The 22848-nt window shown below is 36.7% G+C and overlaps 1 protein-coding gene across 4 annotated transcripts; it reads left to right on the top strand.

Annotated features, from left to right (window-relative positions):
* The first annotated feature begins 875 nt into the window (after window positions 1-875).
* On the top strand, window positions 876-21422 carry LOC122051106 (serine/threonine-protein kinase VPS15-like). Of its 4 annotated transcripts, none has more exons than XM_042612065.1 (12): window positions 876-1404; window positions 1485-1559; window positions 7889-8011; window positions 8211-8256; window positions 8350-8510; window positions 11765-11844; window positions 14592-14697; window positions 14927-15103; window positions 15189-18338; window positions 19910-20157; window positions 20244-20343; window positions 21076-21422. In XM_042612065.1, exons 1-12 carry the CDS (start codon window positions 1207-1209, stop codon window positions 21244-21246), a joined length of 4635 nt encoding a protein of 1544 aa, XP_042467999.1. In that variant the 5' UTR covers window positions 876-1206; the 3' UTR covers window positions 21247-21422. The 4 variants fall into 4 exon arrangements, with proteins under 4 accessions (XP_042467999.1, XP_042467998.1, XP_042468001.1 ...); XM_042612064.1 differs by having other exon boundaries at window positions 21073-21422; XM_042612067.1 differs by lacking the exons at window positions 876-1404; window positions 1485-1559 and adding an exon at window positions 4533-4550 and having other exon boundaries at window positions 21073-21422.
* The last annotated feature ends 1426 nt before the right edge of the window (window positions 21423-22848 follow it).

Genomic DNA, 22848 nt, shown 5'->3' with positions numbered 1-22848 from the left:
GTAAAATTGAGTTAAATTTGATTGGGTTCAAACTTATATTTTATAAATCATGTTAACCTTTCTTATATAAATGACTATTATATTAGGATAAAAATATTTATCACTATTTATATATCTATATTTAGTTGGTGGACCGATAATATTAGACTATTTGAAATGAAGATTATCATTTTTATTCCAATATTCAATCTAATTTAGTTTTCAAATAATAAATTTATATCAATAAACAATAGTTCAAATGATAAATAACCCTCTCCCTTTAGATGTAACTAATTTACCTCTTTTATATCACAGTGAGACACAGAAGATAAAAGACATTTGGTGTAAATATTATCATATTTGTACGAATGTTCAATTTAATTTATATTAAAAAATTTCATTAAGTTTGGATAAATATTTTTTTTTTATTGAACTTACTTAACATATTTTTATCTTTATAATTTAAATAAAATAATTAAAGAAAACGAAGTTTGAACTTTGCTTAACCTAAAATCCGCTTCATTTATTGCCCTAAACCCTGAAGATCCGTTCTACCGTCATACTTGCTCGAGTGCAATACAACTCATCTCGGATGAGTCTAGTGACTAGCGCATGAAGTGTTATCATAATGAGATCTGGAATTCGAATCTCAGCAAAGTCGAGATAAATATCTCCCTTATGTGTTAGTCATTATTCCAAAGACTAATAGTCGTCTGTGTTTTAGTTGACCTGAGATAAATTTATGAGGGCGTTGGGATGAACGTAATCGAGTGCCATACAACTGCCTCCTGGGATGGCGTCACTAGGTATCCGCGTTCGATCTAACTACGGCGCGATCAGTCGGTCCACTGTTACCTGGTTCATCGAGTGCCATCCGTATTTGGATACCTGTTGAACAAGACGTAACTTGTTGCCAAAGGATCCAGGTTGAGAGGGCCCCGGGTCGTTCCTTCCATTAAGGCTGGGAGAAGCCGCCGGAGCAGCGGCGACGCCGACGCGACGCCGACGTGGTGGATGGGAGAGCGGCACGGATTCTCTAACAATTGCTCCTGCTTCTGGTGCATTGATTGAAATTAAGAATCAACCCGCGTGCCAGAACCCTAATCCACTCCATTCTCGCATCGTCTGGGGATCCATGCTCAATGCCCGTCAGATAGAAACAACTAGGAGGAGGAGAAAGGAGCGGCGCGGAGGGTCCGAGCTGCTTTTTCGGTAGGTGGTGGAGCCATGGGGAATAAGATCGCAAGGACGACCCAGGTGTCCGCGTCGGAGTATTACCTCCACGACCTTCCTTCCAGTTATAATCTGGTGCTAGTGGAGCTCCTAGGCCGTGGACGCTTCTTCAAATCCATACTCTGCAAGCACGACGAGGGCCTAGTCCTCGTCAAGGTCTATTTCAAGCGCGGCGAACCCCTCGACCTCAGGGTTTCTTTCCCTCACGTTCTCTCGTTGTTTTACTGAGCTTGTTGTTCAAAGCGAGCTACTTGATGCGCCTGATTTTTTAGGAATACGAGAGGAGGTTGGCTCAGATTAGGGATATCTTCCAATCCGTGCAGCATCCTCATGTTTGGCCATTCCAAGTGAGCATTGTTTTCTCAATGGTTAACTACTCAATTTCTTGTCAATATGTGCCAACTTTCTGGAATTTATCTCTGTAGCATAGCATAACACTAGACAGTAGGAAGTTTTGACTTTCAGTTACTTGTATTTTAGAATTTTACCAAGAACTCATTCTTTATTTAGTGCAGTTGCTTGTCGAAATTGAAAATTTATTAACTTTAAAACTTGTCTACTACATGGGATCCTCATCCCTTTTCTGATAAAATCATTAAAAACTCTAATAGACTTTTGTAAAACAAACTAAACAATTTATATGGAAACTGGCTACACCTATCATATCCCATAATTTATGGAATTTTGTCAACCTATATATGATTATAAAATGATGATTTTCTACACTCCCCCTCAAGTTAGGAAATAGATATTTATAATTCCTAGCTTAGATACAATACTTTGAAACATTGAGCTATTTAACCCTTTAGTAATTATATCTGCAGGTGGTCCATGTGTAGTTATGTAAGAGGTACAAATCAACTCTCTCCCTAGTCTCCTCGATGAAGCATCTGTTGATTTTAATGTGCTTCATTCGATCATGTTGTATTGGATTGTGAGCTATGCTACTCACAATTTTGTTGTCACAATAAAGTCTCATTGGCTATTCTACTTGATCTTCCAGTCTACTAAGGTGATTTTTAACCAAAGTAGTTCACACATCATGAACCATTATTCAGAATTATGCCCCTGCACTAGACGACGCTACAACATATTGTTTCTTGCTCCTCCATGTCATAAGGTTACCACCAAGAAAGGTGCAATATTCTGTGGTTGACCTGCTGTCAACCATTGACCTAGCATAATTAGTATCCGTATATACCTCTAGCACCTTCATTTCTTTTAAACAAAATATCCTTAGAATCCCTTTCATGGTGTTCCTTTGAGTGTTACAATACTTGGTGGGCTACTTGCAGATGAACCTCTCTTGGGTTATGGATGAATTGACTAATTACTTCAACTATGTATGTCCGGTTGTGCATGAGCTAGATCAATAATTTTTCTCTACTGGGCATTGATACGTTTCCTTATCTACTACTACTTTTTATGCCATTCCAAGTCTATTGCACTACTTGCTGACTTGCATGGTGCATTACCTTTTTCTTCAAGGAGATTTGTAATATATTTATATTGGAAGATAAAAATGTCTTGTTTAGAATGTGTCACCTCATTTTCTGCCATTATTATTGATACGGGTTATGATAGGTTGGCCTGGAGAGTGAAGGAGGGGTCAAGGTCGAGAAAGATAGGAAAGATACATACCCGGTTGAGTGAAGGACGAGCGAGCACCCACGTGCTCATACATGCTCGACCGAGCAAAGTTCGCCCGAGCATAAAGGCATTTAACCTTATATATGATTCTCAGCATATTATCGGTCGACCGAAGGTCGAGCAAGCATCCATGTGCTCATATACACTTGGGCGGGCTTAAGGCACTTAGCCTTATGTATTACTTCTAGTACATTACCGGCTGACCGAAGGCCGAGCAAGCACCCACGTGCTCGTATATGCTCGACCGAGCAAAGCTCGCCTGAGCATAAAGGCATTTAGTCTTATATATGATTCTCAGTATATTACCGGCCGACCGAAGACCAAGCGAGCACTCACGTGTTCGTATATGCTCGACCGAGCAAAGTCCGCTCGAACATAAAGACATTTAGTCTTATATATGGTTCCCAGCATATACGCTCGGTCGGGCAAAGCCCGCCTGAGCATAAAGACATTTAGCCATATATATATGATTCTCAATAGGTTACGGACCAACCGAAGGCCGAGCGAGCACTCATATGCTCATATATGCTCGACCGTGCAAAGCCTGCCCGAGCGTGAAGGCACTTCTTATGTATTACTTCTAGTATATTACCGGTCGATCGAAGGCCGAGCGAGCACCCAAGTGCTCATATATGCTCGGCTCGACCGGACAAAGCCCGCCCAAGCATAAAAGTATTTAGCCTTATATATGGTTCTCAGCATGTTATTGGCCGATTGAAGACCGAACGAGCACCCACATGCTCATATATGCTCGGTTGGGCAAAACCTGCCCGAGCATAAAGACACTTATCCTTATGCATAGTTTCAACATATCATCGGTCGATTGAAGATCGAGCGAGCACCCACATGCTCATATATGCTCGGCCGAGCAAAGCCCGTCCGAGCATAAAGACACTTAGTTTTATATATGGTTCTTAACAAGCATGTACTCATGAGCTCATATATGCGGCTGGTCTTAACGATCGACCGAGACATGACCAACAAGAGATATTCTTAACATATGCGACCGACTTGAACGACCGGTCGAGACACACCTAACAAATGATATTCTTATTATATATGCGACCGGTTTAAAGGACCGACTGAAAATATAACAACCTAGCATATTTGGCGGGAAATATCTTCTAGAAGCTTCTTCAATTATAATGACGTGTCCCCATCACAAATATAAGTCACAAACGACAAAAGAGGTATATCTGGGGTACAAAAATGATTCTTTAAGGGATTATTGCACGAAGTATAGAAGATGACTTCATCTCCTAACAAACCCTAACGAACCGGGGACTATTTCACGACTATGGAGGTCACATGAGGTAGTATAAAAAGGGGGATCCTCATCCTCTCCGTTGGCAAGGTACGCAAGTTCTAGCATCTAAACTCTATTTCACTTTAGTTACTGTTCTTCTTCCTTTCTTCCACCTTTGAGAGAGAAACTGACTTGAGCGTCGGAGGGCCTAGCCAGGGATCCCCACCCCGGTCTTAGGTCACTAACGCTTTGTTGGTTTGTCTCGTTGTGCGTAGGGTCGCGGAGGGCTTCTTCCATATTTCCAGCATGCTATCTTCAGCGAGGAGCATCGTTCACCGAAGCCAGCGCACGTCTTCGCAGATTTCAGACAGGATCAATTATATTATCAACATATGCTAAGCGTTGTGACTCCCTTTGAAAAATAGTATTTAATAAACAAAGGGTGATTCCCTTGGCTCTTTCTATACTCCATGATGATTATAACTTTGCAAATCATGCGATTGGTGATTGCTTAAATCCATACAAGACTTTTATATTATTTGAACTTCCAAATTATTTTCAGATTCTGTTCATACCTCCATATAAATTTCTTACTCTAATTCTCCATGCAAAAATGCATTCTTGACATCAAACTCATTCTTATGATCTGGGTTAGATTCTTAGACTTCCATTAGTTTAGAGATAACCATCTTCTTCCTCAAATTAAGTTTTACTGTTTCAATGACAAAATTGGAATTTTCATGCATTGATTTAAACACAAGTTCAGACATAGGGTTTTACATAATTCAGACACAGGATTTAATATAAATTTGGATACTAACTTAAAGATTGGAAGGAATGTCTGAGTATGAAATTCTCTATCCTTATCTTCTAGTATTAAATTTTAAATAAGGTGTGGTGAAGTAAGATGCTTGTGTATTTAAAGTAACGCATGCCGACATAGAGAATTCTTTAAAGGAGGATGATAACACTTGTTATCTGAATAATTGTATTGTCATGATACAGTAAAATTCAATACCCAACATTCTATTCTAGTGCAATATAGGGCAACTCAAAATGCAGTGGTGTATGATAATCTCATGATCAAGTTTTAATGGGGGTCTGTGTTTCAGATGCTAAAGCTAGGGGCAGTAAAGAGAAATAAATGCAATTGACAAGTATGTAAATTCACTAAACTACAAACATGAACACTAAACTATAATCATAGTGAAAGTAATGAAAACATTGCAATCTAATCTAATCTAACCTACTTGCATTCCTACCAAATAACAAACATCAATAACATTCAAATGAACTAAATCATTGTTGGAATTAAATGAATTAAAATGCATTGACTGAAATGAAAGTAATATAAGGGGAATTAAACCAAACACATTACAATCAAAAAACTAAATGGAAAACCAAGCACTAGAGATCTCTAAGTATTGGAAGAAGCTTGTGGAGGAGTCTTGGGATTGCGGATGATGGATGGTCGGAGATGTGGAACGGTGGTTCCTCTCTCAATTGGGTCAAGGGCTTGTGGAGATGGCGTGGCCAGAGGTGGATGATGATGGGGCCTCTCCCAATCGGGTTGAGAGCTCCGGTTGATGGAGATGTAGTTGCCGACGGCGGTGCACGATGATGGAGTCTCTCCCAATATGGTCGAGAGCTCCGGTGGATGAGGTGGTGGCACCTCTCCCAATCGGGCCGAGGGCTTGATGTGGAGATGGCGTGGCCGGAGGTGGATGACGATGGAGCCTTTCCCAATTGGGTCGAGAGCTTGATGTGGAGGAAGGTGGCCGCTAGAGATGGGGTGGAGATGCGATTTTCCTTGTGAGATGGGATGGAAGAGGAGAGTGATGGCGTTCAGTTGATGAGGGAGATGAGGTGCGTGAGCTTGGATGGAGGAGGCATGCGTGACCTCTCCGGATGAGGGGGCTGTGTGAGTTCTCCATGAGATGAACTGGATTTGCTTCAATTGAACTGACCTCCTTTCTCCAAGTGAACTGAACCAAGATGAACCAACTCCGATTGAGCCAACCCTCTCAAGTTGTGAACCACCTTTGGATGATGAACCGAATCTCTTCCTTGATGAACCCCTTCAACACTTGAACCAACCCTCGATCTTGAACCAGACTCTAAATTGAATCGGCTTTTAATTGTGGGCCCCTCCAAATTGAACCAAGTTGTGAACCGTTGATTGATTGAACCATTGATTACTTGAGGAGGTGAACCCCTCAATTGAGCCAGATCTCTTTTAATCTTGAGCAAACTCTCTCCTTAACCCTAGCCTTGGGCTAAGATTGGTTCAATTCGGCTCGAGTCCATGGCTCATCTTGATTTCCTACAAAACTAAGTTCACATTTTAAGAAATAATGCCATAAATGAAGGAAAAATTGTAATGAACTCAAAATAGATCCTTACTTGTAAAACATGATATAAAGATGAATTTAAACATACGAGAGGATTAAAACCATCAAGTACGAGAGCAAAATAATTATGAGCTCTGATAAGGAGAGAAGGAGAAGAGAAGAAGAGGAATTATGAGTTTGCAGCTTTAAGGTTTTGGCTAAAGGCATCACATGGAAAAGGAAAAAAAATAGAAGAAGAGAAAAAAGGGAAAAGCCTATAATTGGCAAGAATAAAAGAAAAGAGATTTTAAAAGATGGAGTTGGAGAGAGAAAGAAAAGAGATTACAGTTTTGATACCATGTTGAAATTGAAAATTGTTTTAATTTAAAAGCTTGTCTAATGCATGAGATTTTTTATAGATTGATTATTGATATCACGACTTATTCTTTGTAAAATAATAGACTTCTCTAATAAAAACCCTAAAAAATTTTTTTATTGGAAATTACCTACTCTATCATATCTCGATTTAGAGGGTGTTTGGCTAACTTATTAAAAACAGCTTATAAGCTCGTACAACTTATAAGTTGTTTTAGGAGCTTATAAGTTGTTAGGTCTTATTTTAAAAATAAGCTGTTAAAGTGTTTGGGTGTACTTACTACAATCAATTTAAAGGTATTGATGTGTTTGGTATTATAAGATCTTTTTATTAATAAAATTATCAAAAAGGGTGTAATACTATTAATAGAGGATTTTGGGCTTTTTATTAATAGAGGGTTTTGGGTGAATTTCTGCACTGGGGGAGAGAAAATTGGAAAGAGGCGTTGGCGGAGAAGATGACACGACGCTGGAAGAGAAGTCAACGGAGATAGAGAGATATTAGGTTTATAAAAATTTATGGAGGATAAAATGAAGATTTATGAAATTATATAAGGATATTTTGGAGAAGAAAATTATTAAAATAAGATCTTTTTTTAAAAAGTAGGGTCTTCTATACTTTTTTAAAAACAGCTTATAAGCTTCAAAATAGCTTATTTTGACAGCTTATAAGCTGTTTGAAAAAAATTTTACCAAACAAATTTAAAGAGTTTATAAGCTCCAAAACAACTTATAAGCTGTTTTAGAGAGCTTATAAGCTCAGCCAAACACTCTCTTAATTTTTATTAGAAACTAGCTACTCTATCGTATCTCGGTCTATAAAATATTTTCTGCCTATATATAGATATAGAATTCTCACATTGTCTAATCACCTGTATGAGGAAATTAATACTTATTGGGTGAACAAATGAAGAATTTTTTCATTTCTATTGCAGAAAATAGTTGCTTGCCTAGTTAAGCCTTATAAATGTTTTCATGCAGCCTTATGCTTCTTCTTCCTTCTAGTTTTTATTTTTTTTAAATTTTTTTTGGTTCTCTTTCAACATTGTTTCTAAGCTTCCAAGTTGGCATATAGTTCTGGCTGGAAACTGACAAGGCGGCTTATCTTTTGAGGCAATACTTCTTCAGCAACCTTCATGATCGGTTGAGTACCAGACCCTTCCTCAGCCTTATTGAGAAAAAATGGCTTGCATTTCAGGTATCTCTTAATTTGTCATTCATCATGAAGTGATTAATCATCTTTATTAATACATTTTTGTTGAGATAAAATTTCTTCTCCCACCTGAAAATTGATAGCTTTATGAAATTTTATGCTCGCTTTTTGATCCATTTTTACCTTGAGTGTGCCACTTTCCTTTCTAAATATGGGTCTGAACCTAGCTTATTTGCATGTGCAGTTACTTTGTGCAGTGGAGCAGAGTCACAATAAAGGAGTTTGCCATGGTGAGAACAATTCTTTTTGCCGGAAGGAAAATGTCTTGCTCTGAAAATCCCATGTTGGAAATATTCATAAATGAGGTGTTTTGTTAATAATAGGTGACATCAAGTGTGAGAATGTCCTAGTCACCTCTTGGAATTGGTTATATCTTGCTGACTTTGCGTCTTTCAAGCCAACATATATACCAGATGATGACCCTTCTGATTTTTCATTCTTCTTTGACACGGGTGGGAGAAGGCGATGTTATCTTGCACCTGAGGTTAGTTATGTACTACTCTGATGCTTTTTTAGCATCTTCGATCTTTGTGATTAAAAGTTTCATCAAATGGTATTAAAAGACAGATTTGAATTTATCAAAGGGTGTAATGAACGTGGAGGTTTGGGTTTAGGATAAGAACAAGTGAGTTGTGAAAAACAATCATAGTCTTTAAACTATATTATACTTGTAAGGAAAAATGGAGTAGTGTCATCAAGTATATTTCATAGGAGTAGATATTGATGAATGTATCATGCATGGAACAAAGATTGAGTGGGCAAAATGGGAGTACTTTTTGAGTCCTCTTAGGCTAAAATAAAAAATTGTTATAGATTGATACGGCTAGCTAGGCTCTTAGAGTAATGAATTGTGAAAGAATATTGTATTTTTGTATTCATGAAAGTGAATTATTATATATAACACCCAATAACTAAATAAAACACGTGGACAAATCATAGACTATAATATAGAATTATTAACTCTTATGTCCAATAACACTTTAATATAGAATTATTAACTCTTATGCCCAAATATCTATGCTTGCCTTTCTACATGAAAAACACAATCCCATAAGTAAAAAAACCAAAAAGATGCTTGATAGGAATCACAAAGACATAATACTATTACAATGTCTTTGAAACTTTAATGATGCAACACTTGGATTGAATTTGATGCCTATCTGTAAGAGAGTCTATCTTTAAAAGACAAAATTGGCGAGAATCTTTAGAATGGTCTGTATGGATTTCTTTCTCAGCACCTCTTAAATTAAAGATAGTATCATGGTTTGAAGTGCTGTGTCAGTCGGCATAGGTAGAATTTGTCGTTCCCCTTGCCAATCGGCACGACATTGGATTTAGCATAGGAATTGATGAAATATACAAAAGAGAGATCGAGGGACAGAAGGGAGGAGAGTGTTTTTGAGTCTCCACTTATTCCTAATCCACATGTTTACTTGATGGACTCCACCTAACCTTTTTTTTTGATTTCCATTCAACCTGTGAACCTTAAATATTACTTTAACATAGCTTAATTAGTATCTAAAAACTTTTAAAAAATTATCTTAAAATGCAAAAAAAAAGAGGATAAAATTTGATATCAAACATTCACGCAGTTTTTTTTTTTTTTTGACTTTTATGATGTCAAAAGATTATGCAAGCAAGCAATGGGAAAACTATGATTCGGTAAGATTGTGCCAAACTTTTTATCTTTTGTATCTTTTCTTAGCTTGGTTCAAATGTCAAGAAACAATTAAATTTGATGCGACACTTTGATTAAATAAAAATTTATTTAATTAAGTTAAAAAATAATTTATTTATTTTTCTTTCATTATTTAAATTTATTTGATTGGAAGATCATAGAAGATAATGGATAGATTGATGAAGTATCCATGTGTGTACTTAATGGATAGATTAATGGATAATATCGTCTGAATTTTTTTTTGAATTATACCTGTGGGCTTATGAGCTCAGACCTTTTTTTTTCCTCTTGGAGAATTTGTGGAGCATCCATGTGGGTGTCAACCTGATCACAACACTAGGGCAGAGATAATCTGGGGTCTTTAGGTCTTTGCTTCTCCTTACCCCTTTTGAAACCCTGATTTCAATCCCTCAAGATGAAGAGGGAGAATTCTAAGGCTGGCACCCAAAAAAGTTGATTCCGAGCTTTTGATGAAGTATCGAGATGAATCAGAAAAAATGACTGGGAAACCATCGAAATCGAAGTTCTATAAGGATCCAAACAAGCTCAAGAGGCCTCCAAGTGCCTTAAAATTTGAAGAATTAAGTAAGGCCTTTTAAGTAAAATAATTGTTTTAACAAGTCAGTTGCAGACTTTAGCAAAGCCAGAGGAGATAGGTAGGGATGGACATGTTAGAGGCCATGAAGGGTCTTTATGTGGCTGTCTTAGCCAAGTTAAAATTAGAGTACATGAAGATCATGATTTCCTAAGTGACTATGGGGAGGAAGTTGTGCTGTGGTAGCAGTAGACAACAATGATGATTCAAATTAGTCTAAATTTGAGGTTAATGATGATGAAGAGGAATGCGATAATTTGTGAGTGAGAAGAGCAGAGAGGCTCAGATGTTGAAAGAGGGGATGCTGTTGGCCTAGAGATAGTTGGACCATACACTTATTTTATCAAGATATTTTGAGGCTTGAGTATTAGGTGATTTCTCATTATAGCCTTGAGAATGAAACAGTTTGCAGGTTTGGTCAAAATTGAAAGGGAAGGGTAAGGTGATGAATGTACTAGACCGAATTGTCATGCACTGTAACAAGATGCTGCATGAAATTCCATATAGTTTTTATCAACTAATCTAAGATCCCTTTTTAGTGATTGATATTATTGATGAAACCATCCTTGAAAAAATCATATAAACATGCCTGCATAAGCAAATCAGAAAGAGGATGGTCTTAGGATGACCTGTTTGTCAATGTATGCACCCTGTAACTTCGGTCTTTGAAGGAGAGAACTAACCCTTTTGTCAATTGATGTTCCCATTGTAGGACTGCACAACACCCATAGGATCTATGCACCATTAGTTCAATCCTTTGTCGGAGACATGTCGGAAGTTTCTAGAAGGATGAAAGAAAGTGAAGGCTGCTTAATGTACTAAGCTAATTGCTGTACATTATAACAAGTTGATTTGATGAATATCATGTGGTCCTATACATTCATATAAAGTTTTTTCTTTTTGACCAGTATTGACAATGAAATCATCCTTTAAAAACTGGACATGCGATGCATAAGAGCATATGAGAATCTCAGGATGGCACTATTATATGAATTTCCTATTATACTCGTAGTTTTTGGAGAAGATGTAGTGGCTACATGGATAATTAAAGCATTGTGAGAACTACCTATATTAATGAACTTATGAAATAATGTTTATATGAAGAAGAGATTCCTTGTTCGTATCTCTCATTACGTGCATGAAAAGATCACAATTTTCTTTTTGGGGATGATACTTGAGAATAAGACACCAAAGCAAAAAAAGACATCAATTTAACATCTATGTTAGTGTTCTAAATCTGATGAAGTACCTTTTAATAACTTAGCTCTCTGTAATGTATGAGTGGGCATGTTCATGTCTGTCTTCTTGGAGATTCAAAATTTTCTTAAGTTTCATGACTGAACTCCCAAGAATCGATAGAAGTACTTCCTATGGTCCTATTTTTCATTTCATATTTATAAATTTTTACATTTATTGTTTAAATCTTCTATAAGAGAGAAATGTACATCTGTTATTCTTCTTTTAGAGGTTTTATGATCATGGAGGTGAGTCACCTGTTGTACCAGATGCACCATTAAAACCATCGATGGACATTTTCTCCTTGGGGTATGTGTGTTTTTCACTTAATACACTATCTTTATTTTCTTCAAGTTAGTTGCATCATCTCAGCTGTGTTGTATAAATTAATTCCATTAGAGTTGTATACATTAATTGAGTTCCCAAAGGCATAGTGGTGGCGGTAAGCCACAACATAGCTGTCAGACTACCATTTCAGTTTTTGTAATTCACGAAAACATTATACCTTCAAGAAATTCCTAAAGTCAACATATGTCTTTATTTTCTTTTATTAGATGTGAGGTTAATCTGAGGATAGCTAACTGAAGTCATGATACTACTTATCAACTTTGAAACCCCATTTTCGTTATGAAATCATTTGCGATATTACAGTGTTGTATTGAAGGTATATTATATTAATTTGTTGATGCAGATTATCTACATTTTGCCTATGCTGGCATGGTAATTATTTTAGTTGATGTCTACATTATTTTTCAGTCATGTCGGCACCTTATACTATGCTTTTGACTAATCCAGTTTTCATGTTTCAATTCTACAATGGTCCTCACTGACCTACTAGATCATACATTTAGGTTTATTGTTCTTTTATCTAAAGAGAGGATACAAGTTTCTTTCACATGAGGGCTTGGAGTTGTTGGGATTTTGGGAAGGAAAGAAAAGGGTAGAATAAGATGAGAGGTGTATAATGATGATGAAGAAAAGAGATGAGAAGTCTCTTGCACAAGGGTTTCATCTATGATCACTATTAAGACCTAGAGTGGTCCATAGATTGAATTTCTTCTCTATAGAGTAGTCTTGATCCCTATATATAGGCATATTCTAAATAGGGATGATTGGATGCAGGAACAGTAAGAAAAAGCTAGAGGAGGCTGAAAAAAGTAAAGAGGGGTTGGAGTGATGAAGAAAAGATAAAATGGAATTATCATGGTTTAAAATTTTGTTATGTGCTGGGTGAAACGGGTTTGGCATTCCTGCCCGGCACTAGCATTGCGGGCTGCCGGAGGTAGCAAAGGCCACCACGACCTTCACGGGTCGTAGTGGGGACGAGCATGGGATGCACCATTATTAAACCTTAGGTTAATAATTTTAATCAACTCCTAGGTATAAATAGGAGAATCTAAACATGCTTAATTAAACCCTAATAAAACTATCCCATTATATATATATATATATATATATATATATAGAGAGAGAGAGAGAGAGAGAGAGAGAGAGAGAGAGAGAGAATGTTTTGTTACCATGTTCACCCATCTATGGGCAACCCGTGGGCATTTAGTGTTTTTTTTTTAATTTTCACTTCCTTTAGCCTAAACACTAAACCCTAATTTTTTTTAAAAAAATAATTTAACTCTAGGTGGCCATGGGTTGGTATAGATGGGTGAGCAGGGTAACATTTATATATATATTTGTTTTAATTCTAAAAATATATAATAAATTATTTATTTACCATATGGAGGCGCCGCAATTCCATTTTTTAAAAATTATTTTATTATTTTATATTTTATATTTTTTAACATTTAGATTATTTTTTAATCAATATATTTTATATTTAAAAAATACCGAAACCATATCGGCACAGCATGATACGGTACTAAAACCATATAGTTCCGGTCATGAACTGAAACTCCGATATGAGTTGAGATTTTAAGCCATGGGAACTATTGCATGGTTCAGGGACTCTTTATCTCTAATCATTTTCTTTGGGTTTTTTCCCCATTTTTCTTTCTATACACATTCAATAGTTGTTGTTTCATATCGCTGGAGCCAAGCTGCACCAGCACGTGGTACCTATTCTTAGGATTCTAAGAATTCTAGCTTCATAGGAACCTATGTGAAATGAAGTGAAGAGTTGGAATGACCTTTTAATTATCTTATGAACAAGCACCTATTCTTAAATATTTTAGGCTGATCTATTTTAGCAATTGTAGGAGGTGATCTGGGATAAATAGGAACAAATTTGAATGAATGTAATGCAAATTTCTTTCCTTTTTTTTGTATGCTATAAAGATAGTTTGGTTCTATCATAAAGTACAATGACTTCACGTACTTCTCTTACCAAGACCTTTTTTTTTGTGCCCACTAGTGCTCCCCCCATGGTTCTAGGGCATAATTATGTCGGTGCTATCACTTTGTCTCAATTACCAATTTACTGATGGATTTGGCCTCATTTGAACAATTTTGTCACTTGTATACAATTCTCAGAGATAGTGAGTGGTTCAATGACCTTTTTCATTATCTACAGATTATATGAGAACTTTATTTAGTTCATCCTACAACAGGAAAACTTGATCTTGATTGTGGATGTAGATAAAGGAAACTTTTAAATGGTCCCTCTAAGGCTTAGTCCTGGTAATTATTAACCAGCAAAATAGGATGATGAGAAAATCAATAATCTTGTTTTTGTATTTCTTTATTTTTTAAATTTTTAAAAAAGTAAAAGTAGGATGACTATTCTATATGAGATAAGTGTAGGATTTTGTATGTTGCAGCCAAGTTTTCAATGAAGCCATGTTTCAATCTGATAGGTGAGTTTGGTGTAAGTTTAATCTAGGATGCCTAGGTAAGAATGATCTGTAGACATTAAATTAAATGTATCACATGCTGATGTAGTATAAATTTCTGGTATAAGGTGGTTGTCACTTTAGCTGCGTACTGAATATATCTATCACCTCCACTGGGCTGTAATCTCCTTTTCTAGTTAAATGATTTAAATGGACAAACAATTAACTCAATCCTGTAAATGGGCAATGAGATTTTCTGTTGTATTTTGCTTTCAGATGTGTTATTGCTGAACTTTTTTTGGAGGGACAACCATTATTTGAGTTATCCCAGCTACTGGCATATCGGCGAGGGCAATATGACCCTTGTCAGTGCCTAGAAAAGGTACACCTTTAGGCATCCATTCAAGTTATTAAGGTTTCCCTCCATTTTATGTACTATTTCCTTTCTTTTTATAAAAAAATTGGACTCTGAGTTGATTTCCATTTGTGATTTTTTTTTTTGCTTCAAAGTGCGTTCCTCTTAATATCATCTATTTGTTTTAATAGCTTGCATACGGTTAAATAATTTAACATTTCTTGACTAGAACTTATCTGATTTATAACTATTGTAGATACAAGATGAAGGTATTCAGAAAATGATACTTCATATGATTCAGTTAAATCCAAATGCAAGGTTATCAAGTCAAAGTTACTTGCAAAATTATGCATCTTCAATATTTCCAAGCTATTTCTCACCATCCCTTCACAAATTCTTCTCTTATTTGGTTCCGCTTGATTCAGATGCAAGGGTGAGAAAGCCTCCTCCATTGACTGTAATTGCAATCTATTTTAAATTTCATTCTAGTAAAAAGATGCCATTTGGTTCTTCCATAGGTTGCAGCAATTGAAAGAGCATTCCATAAGATTCATGCACAAATGATGAGTGTCAGGTCATCAGATGATGTCATTCTTGACTCATCTGCATCTCCCAAACTCACAGACGAAGAAGGTTTTCAAAATATTAAAGGTGTGACTCAAAGTATGCTTTTGGCTAGAGGGGATGCAAGAAGCAGATCAAGGAAGAGTACAATTCCAGGCCAGGTTCAGCTTGTTGGAGATATCACTTCACTCTTGAGGGATGTAGAACAAATAAATCATTCTGTGCACAGTGATGTAACACAGAAGAATGCTACAATCTTGTCTACTAATGATTCTGAGACTGACTGCACTAGATTTTCTAAGCAATCAAGGACCTTGAAGGATCAGCCATCAAATGATCTCCAAGGGCACAAGCAGAAAGATTTTCTATTTCTAAGAAACATCTTGAAAGGTGATCTGGACTCTTTGATCGATGTTTATGATAGCCAGACAGATACATACCGCATGCCATCTTTTCCACAGTCAGGTGACAAAAACAGTTGCGATGGCATGGTCCTGATTGCATCATTAGTATGTTCTTGCATAAGAAGTGTGAAACAGCCACAACTCAGAAGGGCTGGTCTCCTCCTACTGAAGACCACTTCCTTGTACACTGATGATGAAGATCGTCTACAACATGTCCTTCCATATGTTATTGCAATGCTTTCTGATCCAGCTGCTATTGTTCGCTGTGCTGCTCTTGAAACATTGTGTGACATTTTAACTCTTGTCCAAGATTTCCCTCCTAGTGATGCAATGATTTTTCCTGAGTATATATTTCCAATGCTTTCCATGCTTCCTGATGATCCAGAGGAGAGTGTTAGAATTTGTTATGCTAGTAATATTTCTAAGATTGCGTTGTCTTCTTATAGATTTTTAATTCAGGCTGAGACTATAGCTGGTGGAGGGCCTCTAGGTAAACCAACTATAGCACAAAAATCACAACCTCTTATTATGGAATCACCGAGTAAGCAACGAGGCTACAGAATTGACAGTCAGCTTATGCAATTAAGGAGATTGTTAGCTGAAATTGTGCAAGAGCTGGTAATGGGTCCAAAGCAAACTCCAAATGTCCGTCGAGCTCTTATGCAGGATATTGGCCATCTATGTTACTTCTTCGGTCAGAAGCATAGTAATGATTTCCTATTGCCCATTCTTCCAGCATTTCTCAATGATCGAGATGAGCAGCTTCAATCAGCTTTCTATAAACATATAATTTTTTTCTGCTATTTTGTTGGCCAAGTGAGTGTTGAGGAATATCTTTTACCATACATTGAGCAGGCTTTAAGTGATGAAATGGAGGTTGTAATTGTGAATGGTTTGGATTGTTTGTCCATATTATGCAAAAGTGGTTTCCTACGAAAAAGGATGCTTCTTGGGTTGATTGAGAAAGTTTTCCCCTTGTTATGTTATCCAATCTATTGGGTTAGAAGATCAGCCGTTACTTTCATTGCTGCTAGTAGCAAGAGTTTGGGGCCAGTAGATTCCCATGTTTATCTTTCTCCAGTCTTACTCCCTTTTTTAGATAGGGTGCCAACTTCTTTATCTTCTGAAACATCTCTACTTTCATGCCTGAAGCCTCCAGTCTCTAAAGTAATATACCATCAAGTTCTGGAAAATGCAAGGAGTTCTGACATGTTGGAAAGACAAAGGAGGATATGGTATAATTCATCAACATATTCAAATCAGTTGGAAACTATTGAACACACTAGGAAGGTTTCAGGAGAAGTGAAATCCAATAATATTTCTGTCAAAAGAGAATCAGATTTACAAAGTGGAAAATATGCCAACAGTACAACACTGAATGCATCTTTACCTGTCGTGGAGGATGTTGCTGTAAGAACAGGGACATCTTTTCAGATCTCTGGCTCAATGGATATAAGAGATTCTGTTTATTCGGAAAAAACACAATTTTCTACATTCACATCTCCACAGGTAACAGCAGCTAATACTTCTCTTTGTGATGGGCCTAGTGATGGCATTCCCTTGTACTATGTTAGTCTCGATAAACTTGCATCTGGTATTGGTCCTGAATCTTCATGTCAATGGAACCCTAAAGGTGTCGCTGCTTCAAGCATGCGGTTGGAACCTCTCGACAAGCCATTTGGCTTATCTAATTCAGTTCCACCCAAACTGGTTTCAAGCTCTTTTTTAAATATCAGCACCAACATCAAACAAGTTCAAAAACAAGCTGATGTTGTATCCCGGGACTCTGAGCAATCTGCACTTCTTACCAGTAAGTTTCAGGATATAACTGTTTATGATGCTTTGAAGGGAAGCTCATTGAATGACGCCTCACAGTCCGAGTTAAGTGGATTATCTACCTTTGCAAGAGCATCTTCAGTTCCTGATATAGGATGGAAACCACGTGGAGTTCTGGTTGCACATCTCCAGGAGCACAAATCTTCTGTGAACGATGTAACTGTATCAAATGACCACACTTTTTTCATAAGTGCATCTGATGATTCGACTGTTAAGATATGGGATACTAGGAAATTGGAAAAGGACATCTCTTTTAGGTCTAGGTTAACATATTCTCTAGATGGTTGTCGAGCTTTATGTACAGCTATGCTTCGAGGCACTGCCCAAGTGGTTGTTGGTGCAAGCGATGGAACGATTCATTTATTTTCTGTAAATTACATAAGTAGAGGGTTCGGTAATGTAATAGAAAAGTATTCTGGTATTGCTGATATCCAGAACAGAAAAATTGGTGAAGGTGCGATTCTTAGTGTGTTGAACTGCTCTAGTATAGATAGTAGCATTAGTCAGACTGTTTTATTCACCACCCAGAGATGTGGAGTTCATCTCTGGGATATAAGGGCAAATTCTGATGCCTGGACATTTAAAGCTGTTCCAGATGAAGGATATGTCTCATCTCTTGTAATGGGTCAATGTGGAAACTGGTTTGTATCTGGTTCTTCTAGAGGTGTTCTGACACTCTGGGATCTCAGGTTCCTTCTGCCAGTGAACTCATGGCAATATCCCATGGTTTGCCCTGTGGAGAAGCTATGCTTACTAATTCCACCATTGAACTCAGTGTCTGCTGTGACAAGGCCATTAGTTTATGTTGCTGCTGGAAGTAATGAAGTCTCCCTCTGGAATGCTGAGAACGGAAGTTGTCATCAGGTATTTAAGACCACTCACTTTTCCTCTGTGGTATGTCAAAGTAAACAAGTGCTGCAATTCTACATTAGAATCTTGACCATGCATTGCAACACACAATAAAGCTTCATGTTCCTTTTAGAAGTTACTTCTTGACTTTTTCTATCTGAAGTGTCGATTTCTAACATTTGTTTTTTTTTTAAAAAAATATTAATTATCCACTAGCACTACTATATTTATCAGTACTACTTTGTATTTGTTACTGGTTTTTCAGTAGCTTCTACTTTGTTTATAAGCATTACTAGTCCTTGTTTACCATGTAAAAGCTGAATGCACTAATTTCTAAATGAATTATTGTAGAAACCTTCATTTGATATTACCATCAGATGCAGTGTAAGCACTAAGGGTGCGTTTGGTTTGTACGTTTTCCATTTTCATTTTTTGGAAAATGCGTGTTTATGAAAAATTTTGTTTGGTTTACATTTTCTATGTCTGTTTTCTAAAAAAATAGATAGCATTTTCTGAAAAAATAGAAAATGTCAAAAAGTCATTTTCTATTTTTTAGAAAACACGCGTTTTTCAAAAAATGAAAATGGAAAATGCACAAACCAAATGCACCCTAAGCTTTCTAAGATAAAGTTTCTCATCGATTTTCACCTAAACATGATAAACGATAGTTGACTCACTTTTGTGGATAGAAACTTGAGACACCCACCAACCCGTCTTCTTTGAGTATGGTATATCAAGCTTTTGTTTTAGACTATTTCTTTTTAGGCTCACCGAATTGCATATGGTACATGAATCATTGATATACATTTCTATGTTACTTTCCTCCCCTTTCCCCACCCAAGTAGACCCAGCTTTACTGCAGAATACCTCCATACTAGAAGTTCTCATTAGTCTAGTATTTACACAAATGAATACCATATTAAGGGCTTTAGATATGGTTGGATCACTACAATTAGAAGCAGAATATAGGCACTGAGGTTCTAGGATGTAGTTGCACAATGATTTTTATCCCTCATCCAAACAAAATAAAATGATAGCCTGTACCCCTATGGAGCCCAACCTCAGACATCCACCCTCCTCACCATTTGATTGGAGATGGAATATTTTATGCCAATCAATCCTACATTGGCACAATTAGACTATTTTATGCAACTCATAATCTTAGGTTGGTTCTAGGTGCCTGAACCAATCTATTACCTGTACAAAAGAATGCCAGTCAGATCAATCAGAGTAAATTGTAGCTGGTCCATATTGCTAAAATGAAACAGCTGTATAATTATAGGAATATGACAAGAGGATGATTCCTCATATGGCTTTTGGAGTTCTGTACCCTTTGGAAGGACTAGATATTTTTCCAGATCTTGTTCATATTCCTCATGTAAACATTAGTCTCTAGATATTTGCCTTCTTTCTTTTTCCCTAAAAATGGTGTAGAGTTGCTTGTCCTTGTTATCTGTTGGCAAGTTACAATGTGGTATCACTTGCCCTGTGCAAAAAAAAAAGTTATGATATAGTAAACTTCCTGATGGTTAAATGAAGAAAATTTGCTGCATTTACGAATAATTGTATTTCAAATAAATTTGCAGGTGTTGAGAGTAGCCAGTGGTGAGCACGAAGGTGAATCAACCCATTTTTCTCTAGCGACAGAGAGGCCTTCTAGAAAGCAAAGTTCTCAATTATATGGGAAAAGAAATATCAATTCCAAATATAGGATTGACGAGTTGAATGAACCAGCCCCTCGTCTTCAGGGTATTCGATCATTGCTTCCATTACCTGGGGGAGATCTGTTGACTGGATGTGCAGATTTGACAATACGTTACTGGGATCATACACGGTTCTCAAATAAATCCATTGGGTTTTCTTGTTCCTGTGTGAATTTTTTTATTTTTGTTTTACATTATTCTTTTTCATGATTTGCAGTCCTGAGCATAGTTATTGTGTCTGTGGTCCATGGACAAAAGGCGTAGGAAATGATGGGTACTATGATATTAGGTCTAGCTTTGGTGTGCAAATTGTTCAGGTAATTTTCGAGTTTATGTTGTTTCTTTGTACTTCTTTCCTGGACATTTCAGTAAGTATTATTTATACATCAACTTCACTTACCATTAACTTCTGATTACTGCAGTATTTTAGATGAACAGTCAAGTTTCATGAATGGTTCATTCTCTCTTTTTCAAGTAAAATATCTGAAATACTTAAATCTTAGGAATTTTATTATGTTGAAATTTGACTATAACTAAATCTTATTTCATGGGATGCAGTAGCATTGTATTTGAAGATTGGCTTTTATTTCCAAGTTGTTTCTCTGGACCATTTGTGCTTCTATGCATATTGCCAATAAAAGTTGCTTACCTGACAATATGCATGTAATCCAATAGGAAAAGAATCACTGTATCAAGGGAGATCAACTTCGCTGGCACATATGCTGATATGGTGCAAGCATTTAGGCTGATTTGTTGATCCACATTGTATATTTGATGCAAAACTAGAGGGAATACTAATTTTACATCTGCATTGTGCAAGGGGATAAAGACCATAGTAGATCCCAAGTTTGGTTATTAAATTTGTCCTGTGGATTACCACGTCAGAAGAATAACTAATGTGATTATGAAGTTTCTTGGTACTAAAAATTTAAGTTTATAATTAATGGTTCTTTTCTTGGGTGATAAGGAACTCCTGGTGCTGATGCGTGGCTTGAGCTTTGCCTGATTGTTCAAGTAAATTGCTAAATCTTTTCTTAAATGTCTAGCAGGAGATGAACAAGCGGTCGACTAAGTTGACTCAGAAGACATTCCTTTCCACGGCAGCCACTGATTCTGCTGGGTGTCACCGTGACTCTGTGCTTTCGTTAGCATCTCTCAAGTTGAGCCAAAGGGTTTTGATCTCAAGTAGCAGAGATGGTGCAATCAAGGTATGGAAATAGGAATATTGAAAAAAAAGGAACTACCTTGTGAAGAACACACTGTACATATTTTAGTTATTCAATAATATTTGAAAAATTCAAATTGTATAGAGGGATGATGATTTAGAAAATTATTTGAAAAGTTTTACACTGTACAAGTTTAAAGCCTAAAATTCTGCCTTGTTATTTATTAGGAAGGCCAATTGTCATTGCCAATGTACCTAAACTTGATTGTTTGAATTTGTATAGCGAATCATACTCATTACGGTCATCTGAAATACCAAGTAGATTTCTGCGACGAAGTTAGTGCATAAAATGTACTAACACAATTTGTAAGTTTTGATAACATTTGTTGCTCAAAACTCAACTTACCTTGCTTGGTACTTCTAGGACTTTTTACCTTTGTCAAGTGTTTAGCTCTATGTTGATTTATTGGGACTTTCACTGTCTTGTGCTGGTTACCTGATTCACTATGACTTTCACTGTCTAATATTGACTAGGACTTTTACTGTTTAGTATCCATTAAGATTTCCAATATTGACTAGGACTTTTACTGTTTAGTATCCACTAAGATTTCCACGGTCCAGTATCTATTAGGACTTCTACTATCTAGTACCCCTAGGACTTACTATTTGGTTCCTACCAGATCTGTCATTTAGTATCCACTAAGACTTTTCAGTATTTACTTGGTTTTCGATCATTTGATCTATCAAAACTTTTTTCCTTTGTCAAGTTATCCGTACACTTGAGATATTTGTCAGATCAAAAGATAATCTAACTTTAAACCGATCATATATCAAAACATATATTGGATGTGGTGCTCCCTGTATTGGACTAACTTGCCAAATCAATTAATTCATCAACTAGTTCAATCGATTGAATTCTCAATTATGATCATCATATCATCATAATGATCTAGTCTGTCAAAGTTGACTTCTATCATTCCTCCATGCATATATATGTCACTCAACTCTTGTAGCTCACCCATGAAGGTTTACCTTCGTGTGCTCCCCTCAGCCTTCTCCCTTCAGGTTTTTTAGTTCCTTGATGCACAAAAGCCCTCGGCTTGTCTTCAAATGTCATTCTTTACGTCTTCGCCTATGTAATGCATCTCCATCGATTGTTATTCTTGCAGCCTTGATGCTCTTCCTTTTTCGATTCCTTCTGTTTTATACCATCCTTTATATAATTTGAATCTCGATCCATTACAGTTTCAACTTGGTTGCATCAAGTCATGTTCTAGAGTTGCTCCAACATCTCAGCATGTCTCATCCTGCGGTTCCTCCATTGCCTTATACGACTCTTTCTGATCACTTACTGACCTTCAAGCCACTAAATGTGTCATCTTAGTCACGTCAAATCATTCCCTTATGTGCTAGTCACTATTCCAAAAGTTAGTTGTCGTCCGTGATTTATTTTCTTTGTATTGGTCTTGGGACGGATTGGCGGGAGCGCTGGGGGTAAACATATTCGTCTTTTGCCACCATTGATCATGCCAAATCATTTGAGTTGTCCTCTCAGGATGATTTAGTGATTAGCACATGAGATGTTATTAATTTAAGGTCTAGGGTTCAAATTTCGGTATAACCGAAGTAAATGTCTCCCTCATATGTTAGTACTATT

Source organism: Zingiber officinale, chromosome 3A (genome assembly GCF_018446385.1).
Source record: "Zingiber officinale cultivar Zhangliang chromosome 3A, Zo_v1.1, whole genome shotgun sequence".
In the NCBI taxonomy this organism is placed as follows: domain Eukaryota; kingdom Viridiplantae; phylum Streptophyta; class Magnoliopsida; order Zingiberales; family Zingiberaceae; genus Zingiber; species Zingiber officinale.
This window is presented reverse-complemented; position numbering and strand designations above follow the sequence as displayed.

Coding starts and splice junctions, on each gene's coding strand:
- LOC122051106 (XM_042612064.1), top strand. CDS start 1,207: ATGGGGAATAAGATCGCAAGGACGACCCAGGTGTCCGCGTCGGAGTAT. Junction 1,560..7,888: donor CTCATGTTTGGCCATTCCAA/GTGAGCATTGTT, acceptor GTTGGCATATAG/TTCTGGCTGGAAACTGACAA. Junction 15,104..15,188: donor CGCTTGATTCAGATGCAAGG/GTGAGAAAGCCT, acceptor GTTCTTCCATAG/GTTGCAGCAATTGAAAGAGC.